Source organism: Gopherus flavomarginatus, chromosome 15 (genome assembly GCF_025201925.1).
Source record: "Gopherus flavomarginatus isolate rGopFla2 chromosome 15, rGopFla2.mat.asm, whole genome shotgun sequence".
Taxonomy (NCBI): Eukaryota; Metazoa; Chordata; order Testudines; family Testudinidae; genus Gopherus; species Gopherus flavomarginatus.
Genome location: NC_066631.1, coordinates 5,819,934 through 5,840,871, shown reverse-complemented (window position 1 = coordinate 5,840,871; position 20,938 = coordinate 5,819,934). Strand labels below are relative to the sequence as shown.

At 47.8% G+C, this 20,938-nt stretch overlaps 1 protein-coding gene across 1 annotated transcript in view; it reads right to left on the bottom strand.

Annotated features, from left to right (window-relative positions):
• Positions 1 to 671: 671 nt before the first annotated feature.
• Positions 672 to 20,938, bottom strand: part of LOC127034950 (uncharacterized) — a 143,659-nt gene continuing 123,392 nt past the window's right edge. Inside the window, exons 2-3 of the mRNA XM_050924370.1 lie at positions 785 to 1,629; positions 672 to 696 (exon numbers count right to left, since the gene is read on the bottom strand). Of these exons, the coding sequence (XP_050780327.1) occupies positions 672 to 696; positions 785 to 1,629 (870 nt within the window). The remainder of the gene's footprint in view (positions 697 to 784; positions 1,630 to 20,938) is intronic.

Sequence of the window (20,938 nt, the reverse complement as noted above, 5' to 3'; positions counted from 1 at the left end):
CTTTACTGTTAACCCAGCCTTTTGGAGTCGGTCTAGGACTTGTTTAACCTGGGACAGGTGGTCCTCCCAGGTCTGGCTGAAGACGCAGATGTCGTCAATATACGCCACGGCAAAACTCTCCATCCCCCTCAGTAGCTGATTCACCAGGCGCTGGAAGGTGGCCGGCGCTCCCTTGAGGCCGAAGGGCAGGGTCAGAAACTCATAGAGCCCCAGAGGGGTGATAAAGGCCGATTTCAGCCTGGCATCTGCGTCCAGCTGCACTTGCCAGTAGCCTTTGGTAAGATCCATAGTGGTGAGGTACCGAGCACCTCCTAGCTTGTCTAGGAGCTCGTCAGGCCTGGGCATAGGGTAGGCATTAGATACGGTGATGGCATTGAGCTTTCGATAGTTCACACAGAACCGGATTGACCCATCCTTCTTGGGGACTAGCACCACTGGTGAGGCCCAAGGGCTGGAAGACGGCTGGATTACCCCCAAAGCCAGCATGTCCCTGACCTCTTTTTTAAGATCCTGGGCAGTTTTACCAGTGACCCGAAAAGGGGAGCATCTTATAGGGGCATGTGACCCGGTCTCCACCCGGTGGACAGTCAAATTAGTGCGTCCAGGCTGGTTGGAAAACAGCTGTCGGTACAGATGCAGCACCCCTCTGATCTCAGCGTGCTGGCCCGGGGTTAGTTGATCCGAGAGGGGAATCGCCTCCAGGGGGGAACCAGCTTTTGTCCCAGGGAATAGATTCACTAAGGGGTCATTTCCCTGCCCCTCCCAATGTCCACACACGGCCAACACCACATTCCCCCTGTTATAGTATGGTTTCATTATGTTCACATGGTACACCCGACGGTGATGTGCCCGGTTTGACAGCTCCACCACATAGTTTACCTCATTCAGTTGCTTGATAACCTTGAAGGGCCCTTCCCAGGCGGCCTGGAGTTTGTTTCTCCTCACGGGGATAAGAACCATTACCTGATCCCCGGTGGCGAAGGCACGGGCTCGTGCTGTGCGGTCATACCAGACCTTCTGCCTCCTCTGGGCTCGGGCCAGATTCTCCCTGGCCAGGCCTATGAGCTCGGCCAGTCTTTCCCGGAAGGTGAGGACATACTTTACCACTGACTCTCCCTCGGGAGCGGCCTTCCCCTCCCATTCGTCCCTCATCAGGTCTAGGGGCCCCCTCACCCGCCTTCCGTACAACAGTTCGAAAGGTGAAAACCCGGTAGATTTCTGGGGTACCTCCCTGTACGCAAACAGCAGGTGAGGTAAGTACTTGTTCCAATCTTGCGGATGCTGGTTTATAAATGTTTTTAGCATTATCTTCAGCGTCCCGTTGAACCTTTCTACCAGCCCGTTGGACTGGGGGTGATACGCTGAGGCCCAGTTGTGCTGGACCCCACATTTCTGCCATAAGGACCGGAGCAGGGCCGACATGAAGTTGGACCCCTGGTCCGTTAAGACCTCCTTGGGGAACCCCACCCGGCTGAAAATTGTCAGCAGCGCATCTGCCACTGTGTCTGCTTCGATAGAGGACAAGGCCACCGCCTCGGGGTAGCGAGTGGCAAAATCCACCACCACCAGGATGTATTTCTTTCCTGACCGGGTCGTCTTGCTGAGAGGTCCCACTATGTCCATGGCCACCTTTTGGAAAGGTTCTTCTATGATGGGTAAAGGCCTCAAAGCCGCTTTCCCCTTGTTCCGGGCCTTCCCCACCCTCTGGCAGGGGTCACAGGATTGGCAGTACTGTCGGACATGGGTAAAGACCCCAGGCCAGTAAAAGTTTTGTAGCAGCCTCTGCCTGGTGCGCCGGATTCCCTGGTGCCCTGCGAGAGGGATGTCATGGGCCAGGTACAACAGCTTGTGACGGAACTTTTGGGGAACCACCAGCTGCCTCCTGATCCCCCATGACTCTACTTCCGCTGGGGGAGCCCATTCTCGGTACAGGAACCCCTTCTCCCACAGGAACCTCTCCTTGCAACCTCTCCTCATGGTCTGTACCGCACTAAGGTCAGCCCGGTCCCTGTGCTTCCGCAAGGAGGGATCTTTTTGCAACTCGGCCTGGAACTCAGCAGCTGGGACAGGAATGGGGACCGGCTTTTTCTTGCTGGCTGGGTCTGAGGCTGCAGCCTCTCTGCACCGCGCCCCTGGGCGTTCCCCGCTCCCTGAGTTAGGGTCCTGCACCTCAGGTCGAGTACCTTCCCCGTTGTCGGGGAGCAGTGCCATTTGCCGACTCTGACTACGAGTCACGACCAGGGCACTCTGGGTGTTACTAGGCCAGTCCTCAAGGTCCCCTCCCATTAACACGTCAGTGGGCAAATATTGGTGCACCCCCACATTCTTGGGGCCCTTCTTGGCCCCCCATTTCAGATGTACCCTTGCCACGGGTACCTTGAATGGGGTCCCGCCCACGCCCATCAGGGTCAGGTAGGTGTCGGGCACCATCCGATCTGAGGCCACCACCTCGGGCCGGGCCAGCGTCACCTCTGCGCCCGTGTCCCAGTACCCAGTGACCTTCCTCCCATCCACTTCCAGGGAAACAATGCACTCTTTCCGGAGGGGCAGCCCCGCGCCCACCCGGTAAACCAAAAACCCGGAACCGGGAGCATCCACAGGTGGTATGTTGCCAACCCCCCTTTCCTGGGAATGTAGCCCCTCCTCCGATTGGGTTTTTACCCAGTCCACCCTCTGCGGGTTGGGTCTGCTTGGTCTGTCCCTGAGCTTGGGGCACTGGGCCCGTATGTGACCTCGTTGGCCACAGCGATAGCAGCCCATATCTCGTGGGTCCCCTTGAGTGGGTCGGAGGGACCTGCCGCTGGATGTTCCCCTTTTGGGGGGGTTCTCCATAGGCCCCCTTTGGGAGGTCCCATGATGACTTTCTTTCTGCGTTGAGGCAGGCCTGCTCCTTCGAGACTCCTTCCTGCCATCCCCTGCCCGACTGTCCACAAATTGGTCGGCCAGCTGGCCTGCATGCTGCGGGTTCTCCGGCTTTTGGTCCATCAACCACAGCCTCAGGTCGGACGGGCACTGCTCGTACAGGTGCTCCAGTATGAATAGGTCAAGCAGGTCCTCTTTAGTTTGGGCCCCAGCTGTCCACTTGCGGGCATACCCCTGCGCCCGGTTGACCAGTTGTAGGTATGTGACCTCACGGGTTTTACGCTGGCTCCGGAACTTTTTTCGGTACATTTCAGGAGTCAGCCCAAACTCGCGGAGCAGGGCCTGTTTGAACAGTTCGTAGTCCCCTGCCTCCGCCCCTTTTAGTCGGCTGTACACCTCCACGGCTGTGGAGTCCAGTAAGGGGGTGAGAACTGCGATCCTGTCTGCAGGGTCAACCCTGTGCAGCTCGCAGGCATTCTCAAAGGCCGTCAGGAAGGTATCTATGTCCTCCCCCTCCTTACGCCGGGGTAGCAAGTGCTTATCAAAGCTCTTTGTAGGCTTGGGTCCCCCCTCACTCACTGCAGCCGGGGCCCCACTGCTCCTCAGCTGGGCCAGGTCCAGCTCATGTTTACGCTGTTTCTCCTTCTCCTTCCACTCACGCTGGCGCTGGTTCTCCTCATGTTTACGCTGGTTCTCCTCATGTTTACGCTGGTTCTCCTCATGTTTACGCTGGTTCTCCTCATGTTCACGCTGTTTTGCCTTCTCCTCCAGCTCTCGCCTCTTTAACTCGAGCTCCTCCCGTCTCAGCTCCCTTTCATATTCCAGCCGCATCCGCTCCACGGATGCCGAGCGTTGCCAGGAGGATCCCTTGCTGGGGGGTGAGCTTCGCCGTGATGCTCCCCTGCTGGCCGGGGGTGTCACGGTGCCCTCGGTATACACTGGGCTCCTCCCCGCCCTTCCTCTACGCCTAGGAAGGGGGGGTCTTGGGAAGCCCTCGTCTGCCGGCTGACCACTCCCCGCAGGGACAGTCACTGGTGCCTGCGCTGCATCTGCTCGGCTGCTTCCCTCAGAGACAGGGCTCCGTTCATTCATGCGGTCTCCCTGCTCCAGCTGGGCAATCAGCTGGTCCTTGCTGAGCCTCCCTGGGTGCAGCCCCCTCTGCTTGCACAGCTCCACCAGGTCACACTTGCGCCGCTTGGCATACATCTTCCTGCTGACCACTCACAGGCCGGGGTGCTCACCGCTCCCCACGGTTTCCAGGGGGACCTTTAGTGCACCAGCCCTTCTTGAGGTCACCACCTCTCTGCCAGGGTCGAGCTGCAGACTCCTCCGCCCCTGGGACCGCTCGCTGCAATCCCCCGGGGGACCCTGTTACTGCAAAGTCCTTCTCACTGGGCACACACTCCCAGGGGTTAACCACCCCTTCGTTTTACTGCTCCCCAGTCACTTACTGCAGGAAGCGCCGTCCACGGGGTGCAGTATCTCCCGCCGCTGCCACCAGTTGTCACGGAGTGTGGGGGAGTCCGGCCCTGCACCCCTCTTCCTGGGACCCACAGTGACTCTCAGCCAGCCAGTAAAACAGAAGGTTTATTGGACAACAGGATCACAGGTTACAGCAGAGCTTGCAGGCACAGTCAGGACCCCTCCCTCGAGTCCTTCTGGGCTTTCAGGGTGCTTGGATCCTAGCTAGGATCCCCTGAATTCCGCCCATCCAGCCCCAAGCCCAAACTCAAACTGCTTCCCTCCTGCCACTCCCTTCCTTTGTCCCCTTCCCGGGCAAAGGTGTTGACCTTTCCCCTCCCTTACCTAGCTCAGGTTACAGGCTCTGGCATCGTCCATCCCCTAAAGTCCTCCCCTGCTCTCCCACTCCCCACACAGACAGTCCCTACTGCATCACAGCCTCTGATTTCTGTTTCCATCACGCCTAGGGCTTCTGTCACAGCCATGCTGCTGCTTTCAATGCAGATACAGAGGGAGGGATTGATGTGCTCCTTTGTGATGTGTGAGGCCTTCAGAGAAATTAGGATGGTGGCCCTGTGGCCCCCAAAAGAGCTGTCCTCTGAACCCACAGATAATGAGGGTCACACATACTTATTGTCATTGTACTGCAGAGTGACAAGCCCTTCTTCAGCACTGTGTAAGCATGAACACGTGTCTCTCTCATCAATAGAAGTTGGTTCAATGAAAGATATTACCTCACCGACCCTGTCTCTCTAATATCCTGGGACCAACAGCACTGCAAACAATTGCACTTCAGTACAAGTCACCGGAGTCTCTTGCACTTTTGCAGGGGTCTTTAACAAGAACAAAGGGAGCATCTTCTAGGAATTAACCTTCTAGCCCAGCGCCGTGTGAGGAAAGCAGGAAGTCTCCGAATATCTAATACAGACTCTTGGTGGTTAGGGTGACCAGATGTCCCAATTTTATAGGGACAGTCCCAATTATTGGGTCTTTTTCTTACATAGGCTCCTATTATCCCCCACCCTCTGTCCTGATTTTTCACATTTGCTGTCTGGTCGCCCTATTGATGGTAGAGTTATAAAGAAGAGCATGGCTGTGATTTACCCAGCATACCATGGGACTCTACTGCATATACAGAGTGACTTTATTGACACTTATCCTGGAATGTCAAGTGACAGGTGAGGGAACAGTCCCTAGATCTCAGGTAAGCAAGGAAAAGTCCAAACATTTCCCTGAGAATCACTGGGATACCTGGAGCTTTGATTTCCTCCAACCAGCCAAAGAATTCTCTGATCCTTGGGTAACTTGCTCCCCTAGCTTCAAACAGATGGAAGAATGACTGTCCAGAACACAACAAGGATACTGAAAAATGGAAGAGGGTTGCGAGAAGAGCCGTGGGAGGATTAAAGGGTTAGGAAATGTGCCTGTAGTGAGAGACTCCAGGAGCTCTATCTATTTAGTTTAACAAAGAGAAAGTCAAGGGGTGACTGACATGATCACAATTCCAAAGGACCTATGCAAGGAACAGAAGCTGGATAATAGAGGGCTCTTTAGTCTAGCAGACAATTGGAAGCTGAAGATAGACAATAAGTTGCAAAGTTTTAACAGTGAGGGGAATTAAACAAACAACTTACCAAGGTCGTGGTAGATTCTCCATTGCTGGCAATTTTTAAATCAAGATGGGATGTTTTTCTAACAGATCTGCTCTAGGAATTATTTTAGGACAGTTCTCTGGCCTGTGCTCTATAGGAGGTCAGACTAGCTAATCACAACGGTCTCTTCTGGCCTTAGAATCTATGAACTCTGCACCCCAGCTGGTCCCTGGGAGAAGCAGGAAGTCTCATTCTTTATGGCTAATGCAGGCTGGATTTCACACCCTTAAACCTGTGCTTCCTGTCCTGAAGGCCATGGAAAGAAGTAGAGAAAGTGTTTACTTCGTTATCAGTTGCCATGATATCATTAGTGTATGTTCTGTGACCTCAGGTGAACTGTGATAATTTATAATGCACCATCTCCAGTCAGACTGTAGCCCCGTCAGCCACTTTGCTGGTCACCCCCAGCAGGCTTTACACACACAGCTAATAAATAAATAAATTAATGGAGATATATCTATCTCCTAAAACTGGAAGGGACCCTGAAGGGTCATTGAGTCCAGCCCCCTGCCTTCACTAGCAGGACACTGAACCATTATCCAGCTGTCCTCAGCTCCTAGGATTGATCAACCTAGTCTCATTGGTATGAGATTTGTGTAGGCTAAGAGCATTTAGCTCAATCAGCAGCTCCCTGGGCTGGATGCAGGATTCCCTAGGGAAGGTTCTCTGGACTCTGCTATGCAGGAGCTCGGGATGGTCATAATAGTCCCTTCTGGCTTTGAAATGTATGACTCTAAACCATTTCAGTGACGTTCCATGACTAGCGGATGAAGGGATATGTTTATCCTTACAGAGTCCCTGACCATAGTGCGCTTAGAAACCAAGCATCCAGAACACCTGAGCTCTGCCGAGCAAGGAAATCTTCCTTGGGGTTGGTTGTGGCCAGCCTCTCAAAGTCTGCAAAGACCTGACCTCAGTGACTCAAGTATTACCCCAGAGTCGCTGTCTAAACAAATCTATAGCCATTACGTTTTTAATGCCAAGCGACAACAGACACGAGTTCATAGGAGCTGTAATCCAGACTGGCCCTGTCACCCGTGTGACTCAACCTGTGTCACCAGAATTCACTAAGCATCATCCAGAATTCACCATGGCCTCTCCCCTGTGCACTCCCTATTTTACTGACTTACAGAGGGGCTTGCTTGTAATGGCTGTTGGAGAACAAGGCTTGATGTTTGCTTGATGTCACATTTCCACCAGCACTCCTACTAGCTGAATCCGCCTCGCGACAGGTCTTGATTTCTGAAAGTAATTTCTCCAAGCTGTAAAGGGGTGAGCCTTGGGCTGGGCCAAAGCTGTGTCAGAGAGAGGGACAGGAGCAATTCACAGTCTAGGCCAGCGGGCTTTGAGCAGCAACACTGCGCGGCCAGTTGGAGCTCCTCACACTCAGATCTTCGCAGTGTTTTCGTGGCTCTCTTTGCTAGGGAGACATTTCCACTGCAGCATTAGCCATGCCCACGTGTGTGGTTGTGGCACCCATCTGACCCCCACGGACAGTTTGCCAGCCCTTCACAAGTCTGGGGTTTGGTACCTCATCACTCAGCATGAGGAAATCCTCTGGGGGGAGTAAAGGCTGCCCCAGAATTGGCATGGAGGGGTAGTTCAGGGTCAAGGGCTGCAGCGGACGTTGACTCTCAATATGGAGTCCAGGGCCCAGGATCCCACACAGAGAATTTAATATCAGTGCATCTTGCCAGCTGTTTATTGCTGGCAGAGGGTATTGTAGGGGTGGCACGGGGGAGGGCGTGTTCACGCTGAGATGACGAGATCAATAAAGGGTGGCCTATAGAGGTATAGAGCTCCTATACGCTACCAGTTCCTCTGCACTGAGGATTCCATACTGCTGGGGGTCTCTTTGCTGGGAGATGATGCAGGAGCAGCTCCTTTATGGGGTGCAATGCAGAGACTGCTCTCCTCTGAAGCTGCAGAGGATGCTGGCTGAGTTGACCCCAACAACCACCCTTCGCCTTCCCAGCCTCTAAAGGAAGCTGCAATTACTCTAGCTGGGTTCCACGGTGGAACCTCAGGACAGGACCTGACAGCACTTCCCCTGGGGCAGGGACTCTGGGACTGTTACCGTGTCCCCAAACTGCGAGTGAGGTGGACGTTAGCACCTTTCAGCGTAGCAAGGCCTTTTATGTTCACAAATGTATTTATACGCAAACACGTCAACCTGGCTAATGTCATTAGGAAGTGGGGTAAAAGCTGGAACGGTGCCTCACCCCCAGAGAAACTCCTCAGCATTCTTATGGGAGAAAAGAGGGATCTAAAAGCCACCAGAAAAAAAACAAAGCCAGCTTTTACCCCAGCCTCTGCAGTCCCCCGTTTAAATCAAGCGCAAAGTGCTGTACTGGGGCAAGGGGATGGAGAAATGGGGCCAGACTCAGCACTCTTACTCCAGATTTCTGCTGTTATAGCTCTCTTGATTTCAATGGAGTGACACTAGCATAAAGCTGGATAGGGCAGAGGAGTATCAGGGCCCAGGACTGAACTGTACGGGGCCAAGAAGAAATCCTCAGAAGACAAAATGGAGCATTCAGCCAAATTGATAATGTTTGTATTGACCTACACATAGAGATAACATCGTTACATAATTCTAATTAGACTTGGAAGGGGGCAGCGGGTTTTATTTTTCATGCAGCTGATTGATATTGGCTAAAATGTTTTCACTGGCAGGAAATAAAACAAAACCAGCTCTTAAATGCAGTGATTTTAGAAGTTTAAATTTGGAACTAGAATCAGAGGATGTCATCGCTGTTTTGATTGCCAAACAGAAGTGATGGCAAATGAGGGCTGTCTGGAGGAGCAGTGAAGGATGTGTTTGGAATTAACTCTCCCTCTCTCTCGGGTGGATTTGTAACAAAGGTGGAGGGATAAGTAGATCGTTAGAGGTTTAGTAATTAAAATGTAATCATCCTCATCCTTATAAGATACTTGATGTCAACATCAGCCCTGAGTGAGGGTCCCTGGCTCCTCTTTGGAGGGTACTTTTTTTTTTATAATCTAATAAATAGCATTACTTGTGAAGCTCCCAGTGGTGATGCAAGAGCGTGAGTACCAACCTCAGGGCAGATGTTTCAAAACTCCAATTTAGTTGTGAGTTCTAGGCTTAGATTTCACCAACCAACTGTGCCAAGTGCAAACTCTTTGGGCACTTAACAGCCAGTCCCCTTGGGTACTCCCATCTATCTTGCCACCCAGGTGAGCGTATCTCTGTGACAGATGGCCTCTTCCATCAAGAATCACAGCAATATTCAGGTTACTCCTAATCCCAAAGGACCAGTCACTTACCCCAGGTCAATTGTGCTTTACGTCTCACACCAAAGATAACACTTGTAGCCAATCTTACTGTAAACTATATGAAGATTTATTAAGTTAGAAAAGGAAATTAGAGCGTTATTTACCAGATTAAAGCAGGTAAACATAAATACACAAATGTGTTATATTCTGAGGGCATGTCTATAGTATAAAATTAAGTTGACCTAATTTACATTGACGTACGGTCACCTCAGTCATTTAATTGGTTTGACACGTCCACAGTATGCTCCTTGTGTTGGCAGAGTGTGTCCTCACCAGAAGCGCTTGCACCAATGTAACTGCCAGTGTGGGGCATTGTGGGATGGTTTCTGAAAGGCAGCAACAGCTGATATAGGCAACACAGTGTTTACACTGACACTGTGTCAACACAACTGCACTGACCTAAGCGCTCCACGTCTTGTGGAGGAAGAGTTAAGCCGGGTGTAGTGGGCGAGTTGCATCAATGGGAGTTGCAGTTTAGTATAGAAGCTTACAGAGTTAGGTCAACATAAGCTGCCTTACGTCAGCTTAATGGTGTAGTGTAGACCAGGCCTCAGGTTTCAAAAGGTAATATAAGTGTCTATAATCAGCAAGCCCTATTTGTCCTTTAGGGCTAACCCAGGCTACGCAGCTGGGGAATCTCTTGTTTATGTCCAGAAACACCTTTCTCTCCCAGCGTCCAAGCAGCACAGAGATCCTTCGTTCCTTTGGTCTGGGGTTTTTATTCCCCTCCTGTCATGTGCTCTGAGATGCAAACTTGCTGATGGGAGGCATCCACTTTCATGACTCATCTTCAAGGGGCGGAGAGCAGAACAACAATAAGAGTCATTAGGCCTTATATTGACGGTTTCTCCATCCAGGTGTAGGGAGTTACTGGTTGTAAGATCCAACCCGAGCCTGTCAGTTACTGATGACTCTCCTCTTTCAGGAGGAGAATGACAATTTAGGTAGAAGAGCAGGTCTTCATACTAATGAGTGTCCCTCTCCTGTCTGGCAATTCAAACAGCCACTGAGGCGCACCATACAACCACTCAAATGTTATATTACAATATGGGATACAGATTTTACAAGTCAGCTTAATACAGGCAGCAGCTCATAAGTTTTCGATAGTCTAAACACCAAACTCTTTCTAATAATTCTAATACCTATTTTATCAATATTAACGCACAAGTGAGACAGCCAGATTCCAGCTGTGCATCTGCCAGTGTCCAGATGAGACTTGGGGACCTTGGCACTTGGTCTGCCAGTGTCACACTACTAACCTCAGATAACCTTTGATTCTCCATATTGGGGGCCTCTGATGCCCAACGCACACCTTAACAAATCCAATACAGATGAGTAGCAGGATACGTATGCTGTGTGCACAGACGTTATATTACGGGTGGGACTGGTAGTAACATCTGTGTGATCAGATGTTTGGCTGAGTGCATGGGTTCTTTCTGCGTGCCGCACCGGCTCTGACCAGATAGCCCATACAACAGGCTCTGATCAAACAGCCCAGTAGGACCACAAGACTGGGTTTGGTAGTGAAGGCAGCCGGCCAGGTTTATTGCTGATGAAGCATGGTGCCAATGGTGCTAACTCAATGGTTACAGTTACACTAACCCATGTACGCCCATGACTATGGACCAGCTCAGTCAGTGACAGGACTTTCCACTGCCCCCTGGGCTGAAGGAAGGGTTAAGGCAAGGGATCCCAACATTTATAGACTGAGACAGGCAATCTGGGATAAACAACTTACGTATCTGCATTTCACAGCGTGTTTGTTACCTCCCCTTCTACTTTCCTCCTGAAGTTTCAGATAAAATATCACCATTCATCACTTTTGTCAAACCATTTTATCATGTTCTAGGTTGAGGTGTTCTTGTGCTGGCCTATGTTTACATATTCGGTGTATTTTAACAATGCCAGCAATACTGGCATTGAGTTTGTATACCGGACACTGGCTTGCAGGCAAGCATCTGCTTTTGCTAGGGCCTGACTCTTGCTCATAGCATAACTTCTGCTGACTTTGGTTCAGGCCTCAGGCCTATGTCCTTGTGTCTTAAATGCTTTCAGCAGTCATCATGGGCGGGGATTCAGTGAAGAACGAACCCCAGTCATGACCCTCCTCTGCCTTAAATAGGTTTTACATATGGCAGGAATCCTTTATTTTCCAGTGTGGTTCCCTGCCCTCAGTGGAAAAATACTAGTATTCTATCATGGGGTCCAGTACCAGGTGACTTTATCACATGACCATGCAGTGTCAAAGTAGCCACAAGTCAGAGGTTGTTTGTAGAATCCCAGGAAAGCTTCTTAGAAAGGTGGGAGATTAGCTTCTTCCAAGACGTATTGTTCAACCTAATGGTCCATTGACTTGTCCTCAACTAGCCAGCCAGACTGATTGAATTATGTCTGGCCGGCATTCCACAGGTGCGAACACTTTTCCAGTACAGATATATAGTTAATAGTCCTAATTTTAGATACAGAAATGATACATCCATACAAATAGGATAATTATATTCCGTAAATCATAACCTTTCCAATGATATCTCACATGCCTTATGTTGCACAAAATATATCATAGTTATGCTGTAATCATATTATAACAATATTTCTATGAATAATACAGATTGTGGTGTCACAGGGAAATAGCAGCAGGAGAGGGGACAGAACAGAAGTGTAGGTAACCTCTAGAGCAGTAGTCCCCTTCAGAACCTGGAATGAAACCCAGGAGTCTTGAGTCTGGGTGTTCCTCTGCTGTCAGCAAACAGCTGTGAAAGCCACTGTCAAAGTGTCTCCACCCCTTCCATGGATGGGTCCACACAGAAGATAATAACTGCCTCCCACTACTGTCAGGTTCTCTGCCAGCTCAAGTGATAGATTAGCGTGCTATGGCTCTAAAGACCCCAGCCCTGCTGATGACACGGGGAGGGGACAGACAACGTGGTGACACAAGATGAAATTTTCATTTTTTTTTCCAATTTTGAAAAAGGTACATCCAAAGAAACGAAGGTAAGACAGCTGAAGAATTGCAAAGACAAGCCCTCACAAATTGGAAAATGCCACAATTAAGGTTGTCCATGCAACATTAGTTCGCCCCACTTGTGCATACACATTATGATTCAGTCTTTAACTATGTGATAACATACCATGATTTACAAAGGATCCCTGCCCAGGATGGAGCGGCCTAGAGGCGGACCAGCGTTGTTTAGTATTTGAGGCTATTGTCTATAGGCTCCTTGCTCTGTTTGTTGCAGAAGTTGGAGAGTGGGTAGTGAATGAGGCAGGGGAGTGCAGGAAGAGAGAAGATGGTCTCATGGTTAAGGCAGTTGCCACAGCGTTCCAATGTGATGCAGGGCAAGTGGTTTAAAGTAAACTTTTCAGAGGTGGCCACTAATTGTATGTTCCTTATTTTCTGAGTGCCTGACCTGAGACCCTGGATACAAGTTTGCAGAAGTGCTGCGCACTCACAATGGCAACTAAAGTCATTGGGGGCTCTGCTTTGACCATAGAAAATGCTATCTAATGCTAAGTACTCTGGAAAACAAGGCCCTACAATTGGGCATTCAACATTAGTGGACACTTCTAGCAATTTGGTTTTAATATGTTTTGCCTCAGTTCCTCATGTGTAAAATGGATATAGTAATACTACTTCACCTCGCCAAGGTGTTAGGAGGATCAATTCATTAATGTTTGTGAAGCGCTCAGATACTGCAGTGATGAGCACAATGGAAAAGCCCATGAGGAAATGAATAATTCTGTATTCAGAGCAGGGTTTGAATAGTGTGCACTACATAAGGCCTGGGGTAACATGCTGCATAAATGAAAATAACACAAAATATTAAATACCCACTCTGTGAGAATCAACCATCCTGTGCACTGATTGACGCAGGGGTCCAGTGGAAAAAATAGCATAACAGTATGTATTTAAAGGCTGTACGGTAATGCATACACACAATATGCAAATATAGGTTGTACGGGCAACCTTAATTCTGGCATTTCCTAACTTTTGGTGTTTGATTACGCAACCTTAACATTCTTTCAGCAGAATCTTTGGTATGTGCACACACACACACACACACGCATGCACGCACACACACACACACACACACTCCTCTCTGCCATAGTCTAGGTTGTGTTTTTATTACCCTGTAAAGTTACCTTCCATCCTGATTTTGCAGGTGTGATTCTTTTACTTTTTCTTTAAATAAAGTTCTTCCTTTAAGAACCTATTTGATTTTCAGTGTCCTAGGGACAAAGAGTCTGGTCGGTACTCACATTGTTCTCAAGCCTTCCCAGGAAAGGGGTTGAGAGGGCTTGGGGGAATACTTTGGGGAGCAAGGGACTCCAAGTGACTCTGTTGCTGAATTTTTGTCTTAGTCACTTGGACAGTATTGCTGCCACCTCCAAGGAAAAGGAAAGGATTTGTGCCTTGAGGACATTTTTATCCTAAACTGGTAAAAATAAGCTTAGGGGGTCTTTCATGCGGGTCCCCATATCTGTACCCCAGAGTTCAGCTGGGAGAGGGAACTCTGACACGGTTGGATGAAAATTGGATTGATACAGAGAGAATAGTAAGAGTTAAGATATCTCCCCTTTGGACGTTTGTCACTGAATTGTTTCATTTTTCTTTTGCAATAATTTAAAGCATTCTGGGATCTGTCCTTTGGCCACATTGTTGTTCCTCATGTGACGATTATACATAGGTAGTGTTTGTCCAGGAGAATCTTACAACTGTTTAGTCATAAGAGTAATATGTGCACCAGGGCAAACCTTCTGCAATTGATGATGTCTCTGCCATGGCATGAGTGCAATCACTGACTCAGTTCCTACTCCAAATCTAAAAGAATGAAATAAGAAGCTATGGGAAAGACTTGTGCATTCCTTGCCACCTTCGTATTGCCCACAATACTGGATAACAAACTCCAACGCTCTATAGGGCTTCCACATCCATCTCAACCCACATTGAAAAGCGGCGCATAGCCAGTTCCAACAAACTTGCATTCTAGTGCATTACCTTAACAGTGACCTCAGCAGTGTTAAGACAAAGAAGGGTTCAGAGAAGAACCATGAGAAACATTAGAAACATGCCTCATAGCAGTGGTCCCCAACCTTTTCATCTGGCCGGTGCCAGACGAAGGACTGTGGCGGCGGTTGAGCATCTGCCAAAATGCCCCGAATTTCAGCGGCATTTCAGCAGATGCTTGACTGCCAGTCAGGACGCGGGCGCATTTAGATGCGCCCACAGGCACCACGTTGGGGACCCCTGCCTTATAGGGATAGACTCAAACAGATCGATCTATTTATCTTAACAAAGAGAAAGTCAAGAGGTGACTTGATTACAGTTTGAGTATCTACATGGGGAACAAACAAGTATTTAATAATGGGCTCTTCAGTCTAGCAGAGATAGGTATAATACGATCCTATGGCTGGAAGTAGAAGGTAGATAAATCTGGACTGGAAATAAGGCGTACATTTTTGACAGTGAGAATAATTAACCATTGGAAACATAAACAAAGGGTTATAGTGGATTCTTCATCAATGCCAATTTTTAATATAGATTGGATTTTTTCTGTCTAGGATGTGGAAGGTAAGTGAAGAATATATATATATTCCTGTGCAACAAGTTATTTTATTTGAATATCACTCTATCTATCTATCCCCATACAAATCTATTTATCGCTGTCTCTTTTGGGGAGTTGGGAGGTTCGCACAGTATTTTGCAATCAGCTGTCCCAACCCATCATTTTCCCAAGAAAGTATGGAGAGCTCCAGAGTGGTTAGATAGGAATACGTGCAGAATTGTCCCTAGCCAACGTATCCATCAGGTAAAAGTGTAGTTAATGTAGAGAAGAGAGAGCCGAGCATTATCCATCACTGCTGCTTGGAACAAAATAAAGGCTCCAATTGATTTTGTGTTGTAAAGTAATTAATTGTTGTTCAAAGCATGGTTTAAAGGCCACATTCCTACAGCTAGAACCTCTGGCTGTGTCAGCAGCAGCTGGCAACTGAGAAATGTTAAGAGTGTCACAGAGATTGCCTTGGGTGCTCAGAAAACAGATGTAATTTGCAATAAGATGATAGAAGATGTAGTGAGTGAGGTGTGAGAATTGGGAAGAAGTTGCATAAAGCACTAGGAATTGTGGACCTGATTCTAAGAACATAAGAGCTGCCAGACTGAGCCACCATGGTTCCTCTTGCCCAGTAGCCTGTCTCCCACAGTGCCCCATACCAGAATTTCAAGGGGAGAATACAGAACAGGGCAGTTGGAGTGATTCACCCCTGTCTTCCACTCTCACCTTCTGGTAGTTAAAGGTTTAGGGGTTGCCAATGGCATAGCGTTTCTGACCCTTTTGGCCAATAGCCATTGATGCACCTGTCCTCCATGAATTTATCTATTTCTTTCTTGGCTATCACAATATCCCATGGCAATGAGTTCTACAGGTTGGCTGGGCATTGTGTGAAAACGTCCTTCCTCTTGCTCGTATTAAACCTTTTGCCTATTAATTTCATAGAGTGGCCCCTAGTTTTTGTATTGTGTAAAAGGGCAAATAACACTTCTCTATTCACTTTTTCCATACCATTCATGATTTTATAGACCTGTATCATATCCTCTTTTAGTTGTCTCTTTTCTAAGATGAACCACCCTAATCTTTTTAGTCTCTCTCTGTATGGAAGGCATTCCACACACATGATCATCTTTGCTCCCCTTCTCTGAACCTTGTCTAGTTCCACCATGTTCTTTTTAAAATGGGACAGCGAGAACCGCACACCGTACTCAAGGTGTGCGCACACCAGAAATTTATACAGTGGCATTGTGATGTTTTCGGTCATATTATCTATCCCTTTCCGAATAGTTCCGAACGTACAGTTAGTCTTTTTGACCACTGCTGTGCATTAAGCAAAAGTTTCAGAAAACTATCCGTGGTGACAACTCCTTGGGTAGCAGCAGCTAATTTAGAACCTACTGTTGTGTATGTGCAGTTGGGATTATGTTTTCCAGTGTACATCACTTTGCATTTATCAGCATTGAATTTAATCTGCCATTTTCTTGACCAGTCACCCAGTTTCATGAGATCCCTCTGTACTGCCTCACAGGCTGGTCTAAACTTAACTACCTTGAATAGGTTTGTATTATCTGCACATTTTGTTACTTCACCATTCAGCCCCTTTTCCAGCTCATTAATGAATAAATTGAACAGCATAAGTCCCAGTAGAGATCTCTTAGGGACCTTACTGTTCACCTCTCTCCATTGTGAAAACTCACCATTTATTCCTACCCTTTGTTTCCTATCTTTCAACCAGTTACTAATTGTAGCAGAGCGAAGACTTACTGGCACGGAGCCTCCTGCTGGTCATTTGGGAATTAGCTTGTCCAGCACTCAAAACCCCTCCTGGTGGCTGGTGTCTCGCCTCCTTCAGGCCCCCGTGTCCCTCCCAGACCCCGGTGCCCCTTACCCTGGGGTTCTGCCCCGTGCAGCACCCACACACTGGGTGTCCACTTCCAGGAGAACTCCCAACCCTCTACACCCACATTGCCTCAGTGGCTACTGCCAGTCGTCATCTACTGCCAGTCGTCCCTTCACTGGAGCAAATGGCAGTCTATAAAGGCCACGAATCACTGGCAAGGGAGTCGGACCTGCTGCCTCTGTCTATTCCTCAGCCTGGACCAATCTACACGAGAGGTCCACTTCCGAGACACCACAGTGCAAATAAGTGATGGTCACATTAACACCACCCTATACCGAAAACCTACCGACAGCTATGCCTACCTTCATGCCTCCAGCTTCCATTCCGGGCACATCACATGATCCATTGTCTACAGCCAAGCACTGAGGTACAACCGCATCTGCTCTAACCCCTCAGACAGAGACCAACACCTACAAAATCTCCACCAAGAATTCTCAAAACTACAGTACCCGCACAAGGAAATAAGGAAACAGATCAACAGAGCCAGACGTGTAGCCAGAAGCCTCCTACTGCAAGACAAACCCAAGAAAGAAACCAATAGGACTCCACTGGTCATCACATACAGTCCCCAGCTAAAACCCCTCCAACACATCATCAGAGATCTACAACCCATCCTGGACAATGATCCCACACTTTCACAGGCCTTGGGTGGCAGGCCAGTCCTCGCCCACTGACAACCTGCCAACCTGAAACATATCCTCACCAATAACTGCACACAGCACCATAGTAACTCTAGCTCAGGAACCAATCCATGCAACAAACCTCGATGCCAACTCTGCTCACATATCTACACCAGCGACACCATCACAGGATCTAAGCAGATCAGCCACACCATCACCAGTTCATTCACCTGCATGTCCACCAATGTAATATATGCCATCATATGCCAGCAATGCCCCTCTGCTATGTACATCGGCCAAACTGGACAGTCTCTACGGAAAAGGATAAATGGACACAAATCAGATATTAGGAATGGCAATATACAAAAACCTGTAGGAGAATACTTCAACCTCCCTGGTCACACTATAGCAGATCTTAAGGTGGCCATCCTGCAGCAAAAAAACTTCAGGACCAGACTTCAAAGAGAAACTGCTGAGCTTCAGTTCATCTGCAGATTTGACACCATCAGCTCAGGATTAAACAAAGACTGTGAATGGCTTGCCAACTACAAAACCAGTTTCTCCTCCCTTGGTTTTCACACCTCAGCTGCTAGAACAGGGCCTCATCCTCCCTGATTGAACTAACCTCATTATCTCTAGCTTGCTTGCATGTATATACCTGCCCCTGGAAATTTCCACTACATGCATCTGACGAAGTGGGTATTCACCCACGAAAGCTCATACTTCAAAACGTCTGTTAGTCTATAAGGTGCCACAGGATTCTTTGCTGTCTATTCCTGGGCTGCACCTCCCAGCCCCAGTACCTGCATAGGCCTTTACCCAGGCCTCAGCCTGGGGAGTTGTCAGGCTGGAGCTCCCCATCTCCTCTTGCTCCTCCCCAGCACTGCTCTGCTTCAGGTACCCTATTCCCAGGCAGCTAGGTCCTTCTCCCTCCACGGCTGGAGAGAGCCTCTGACCCAGCTCCTTCCTTAGGCCTCCTTATACTCCCAGCCCGGCCCTGATTGTGTCCTCAGGGCAGTCCTTTCCCAGAGCTGTTTTTAACCCCTTCCACACCAGAGTGGGGTGACTGCCCCACTACACTAATCCATGAGAGGGCCTTCCCTTTTATCCCATGGGTACCTTGTTTCCTTGTGAGCCTTTAGTAAGGGATCTTATCAAAGGCTTTCTGAAAATTCAAGTACATTATATTGACTGGATCACTCTTATCTACAGGCTTGTTGACTTCCTTAAAGAATTCTAATAGATTGGTGAGGCATGACTTCCCTTTACAAAATCTGTGTGGGTCTTCCCCAACAAATCATGTACGTCTATGTCTCTGATAAATTCTGTTCTTTACCATAGTTTCCACCAATCTGGCCAGTACCAAAGATAGTTTCCTCATTCTATAATTGCCAGAATGGAGATTCTGGAGCCCTTTTTCAAAATTGGCATTATATTAGTTACCTTCCAGTCATCTGGTACAGAGGTAGATTGCAGTGATAAGTTACATACCACAGTTCAGTCCGAATTCTTGACTGAATACTGTCTTCTCTCATGTGTGCCAGCTGAGGATCTATTTAGTAATTTTGTGATAATGGGGCACTGACTCTGCAAGGGTTACTCATAAGAGTCGTCCTTAGCTACTGCAGTCATCACAGAGCCATGGGATACTCCCATATTTCAGAACCAGTGAGTAAGGGCTGAAAGACTTGCTCCTGTATTTGTCATGGAGGCTAATAAAATGTATGATGAATAGCCGAGCGTAATGAAGGGGGAGAGATAAGACAAAATTTTCTATTGGTTATAGTGCAACATGTCTTCACAGAGGTTTTATGAAGAATCTGATCCTTTCCAACTGTTTTCTGCCTTTCCCCTGTGGACTCCACTCAGCCACTACCTGGCCAAGAAATTATTCAGATCTGTATGGAAAGTCAGGTGAGGAAAGCATCACCCAAAATGTGAAAGTGAAGAACAGCCCTTCTGGGTAAAGCAGAAGAATTAGTCAGCTATTGTCTATAAGATGCTAGTCCTGTAAATTAAAAGCACAGATGAGAACACAGAAGACAGTGAAGTTGGGATAAAGGTTTTAATGATGCGAAGGAGAGCTGGTGTCATGGACCTTTCATGGAAATGAGCTTATGGCTGAATGTCAGAATCTTTACAAGGCAATTAAAAACGTTGATAGTTTGACTTGTAAGACATCCTTAGATTTCTGGCATTTCTAAACACCACAGTTAATAGATTCAAGTGATGGCATAACCCCAAAGAGTGCACAAGAGCTGAGAAGATCCTTAGATGAAGTCTCTTTCTCCTACTGTGACTTTTACATTAACCAGACTTTGGCTTCAAAGTATAAATAAGACTTTTCTGAGTTCTCTGTTTTCCATTTGTACAATGTCTCTCATTAAAGTACCAGCTACCAAACTTGTGCTGTCATATGCCGCACCACTTGGAAAGGTTGATTTCAAATTATCATACGAAATCATCTGCAAACACTTGAAAGGTGGTAAGGTGATAGGGAATAGCCAGCATGGATTTGTAAAGAACAAATCATGTCAAACAAATCTGAAAGCTTTCTTTGATAGGATAACGAGTCTTCTGGATAAGGGAGAAGCGGTGGATGTGGTATGCCTAGACTTTAGTAAGGCATTTGATATGGTCTCGCATGATATTCTTATCAATAAACTAGGCAAATACAACTTAGATGGGGCTACTATAAGGTGGGTGCATAACTGGCTGGATAACCGTACTCAGAGAGTAGTTATTAATGGTTCCCAATCCTGCTGGAAAGGTATAACAAGTGCGATTCCGCATGGTGTCTGTTTTGGGATCGGCTCTGTTCAATATCTTCATCAACGACATAGATATTGGCATAGAAAGTTCGCTTATTAAGTTTGCAGATGATACCAAACTGGGAGGGATTGCAACTGCTTTGGAGGATAGGGTCATAATTCAAAATGATCTAGACAAATTAGAGAAATGGTCTGAGGTAAACAGGATGAAGTTTAACAAAGACAAATGCAAAGTGCTCCACTTAGGAAGGAGCAATCAGTTTCACACATACAGAATGGGAAGAGACTGTCTAGAAAGGAGTATGGCAGAAAGGGATCTAGAGGTTATAGTGGACCACAAGCTAAATATCAGTCGTCAGTGTGATGCTGTTGCAAAAAAAGCAAACATGATTCTGAGGTGGGAGAAAACTTGTTCATCTTAGCCTCTAATGATAGAACAAGAAGCAATGGGCTTAAACTGCAGCAAGGGAGGTTTCGGTTGGACATTAGAAAAAAGTTCCTAACTGTCAGGGTGGTTAAACATTGGAATAAACTGCCTCGGGAGGTTGTGGAATCTCCATTTCTGGAGATATTTAAGAGTAGGTTAGATAAATGTCTATCCGGGATGGTCTAGACAGTATTTGGTCCTTCCATGAGGGCAGGGGACTGGACTCGATGACCTCTCGAGGTCCCTTCCAGTCCTAGAATCTATAAGAGTCATCGTTTGTTGTAGATCCATTAGTGAGTTTCACTTTTAGAATGGATCTAGATGGCTGTAGACTTCAGTCCAGGTGGTTCAGTTATTTTAAAAAAAGAATACTACAAAACTGTCTTCTCTAGTCCC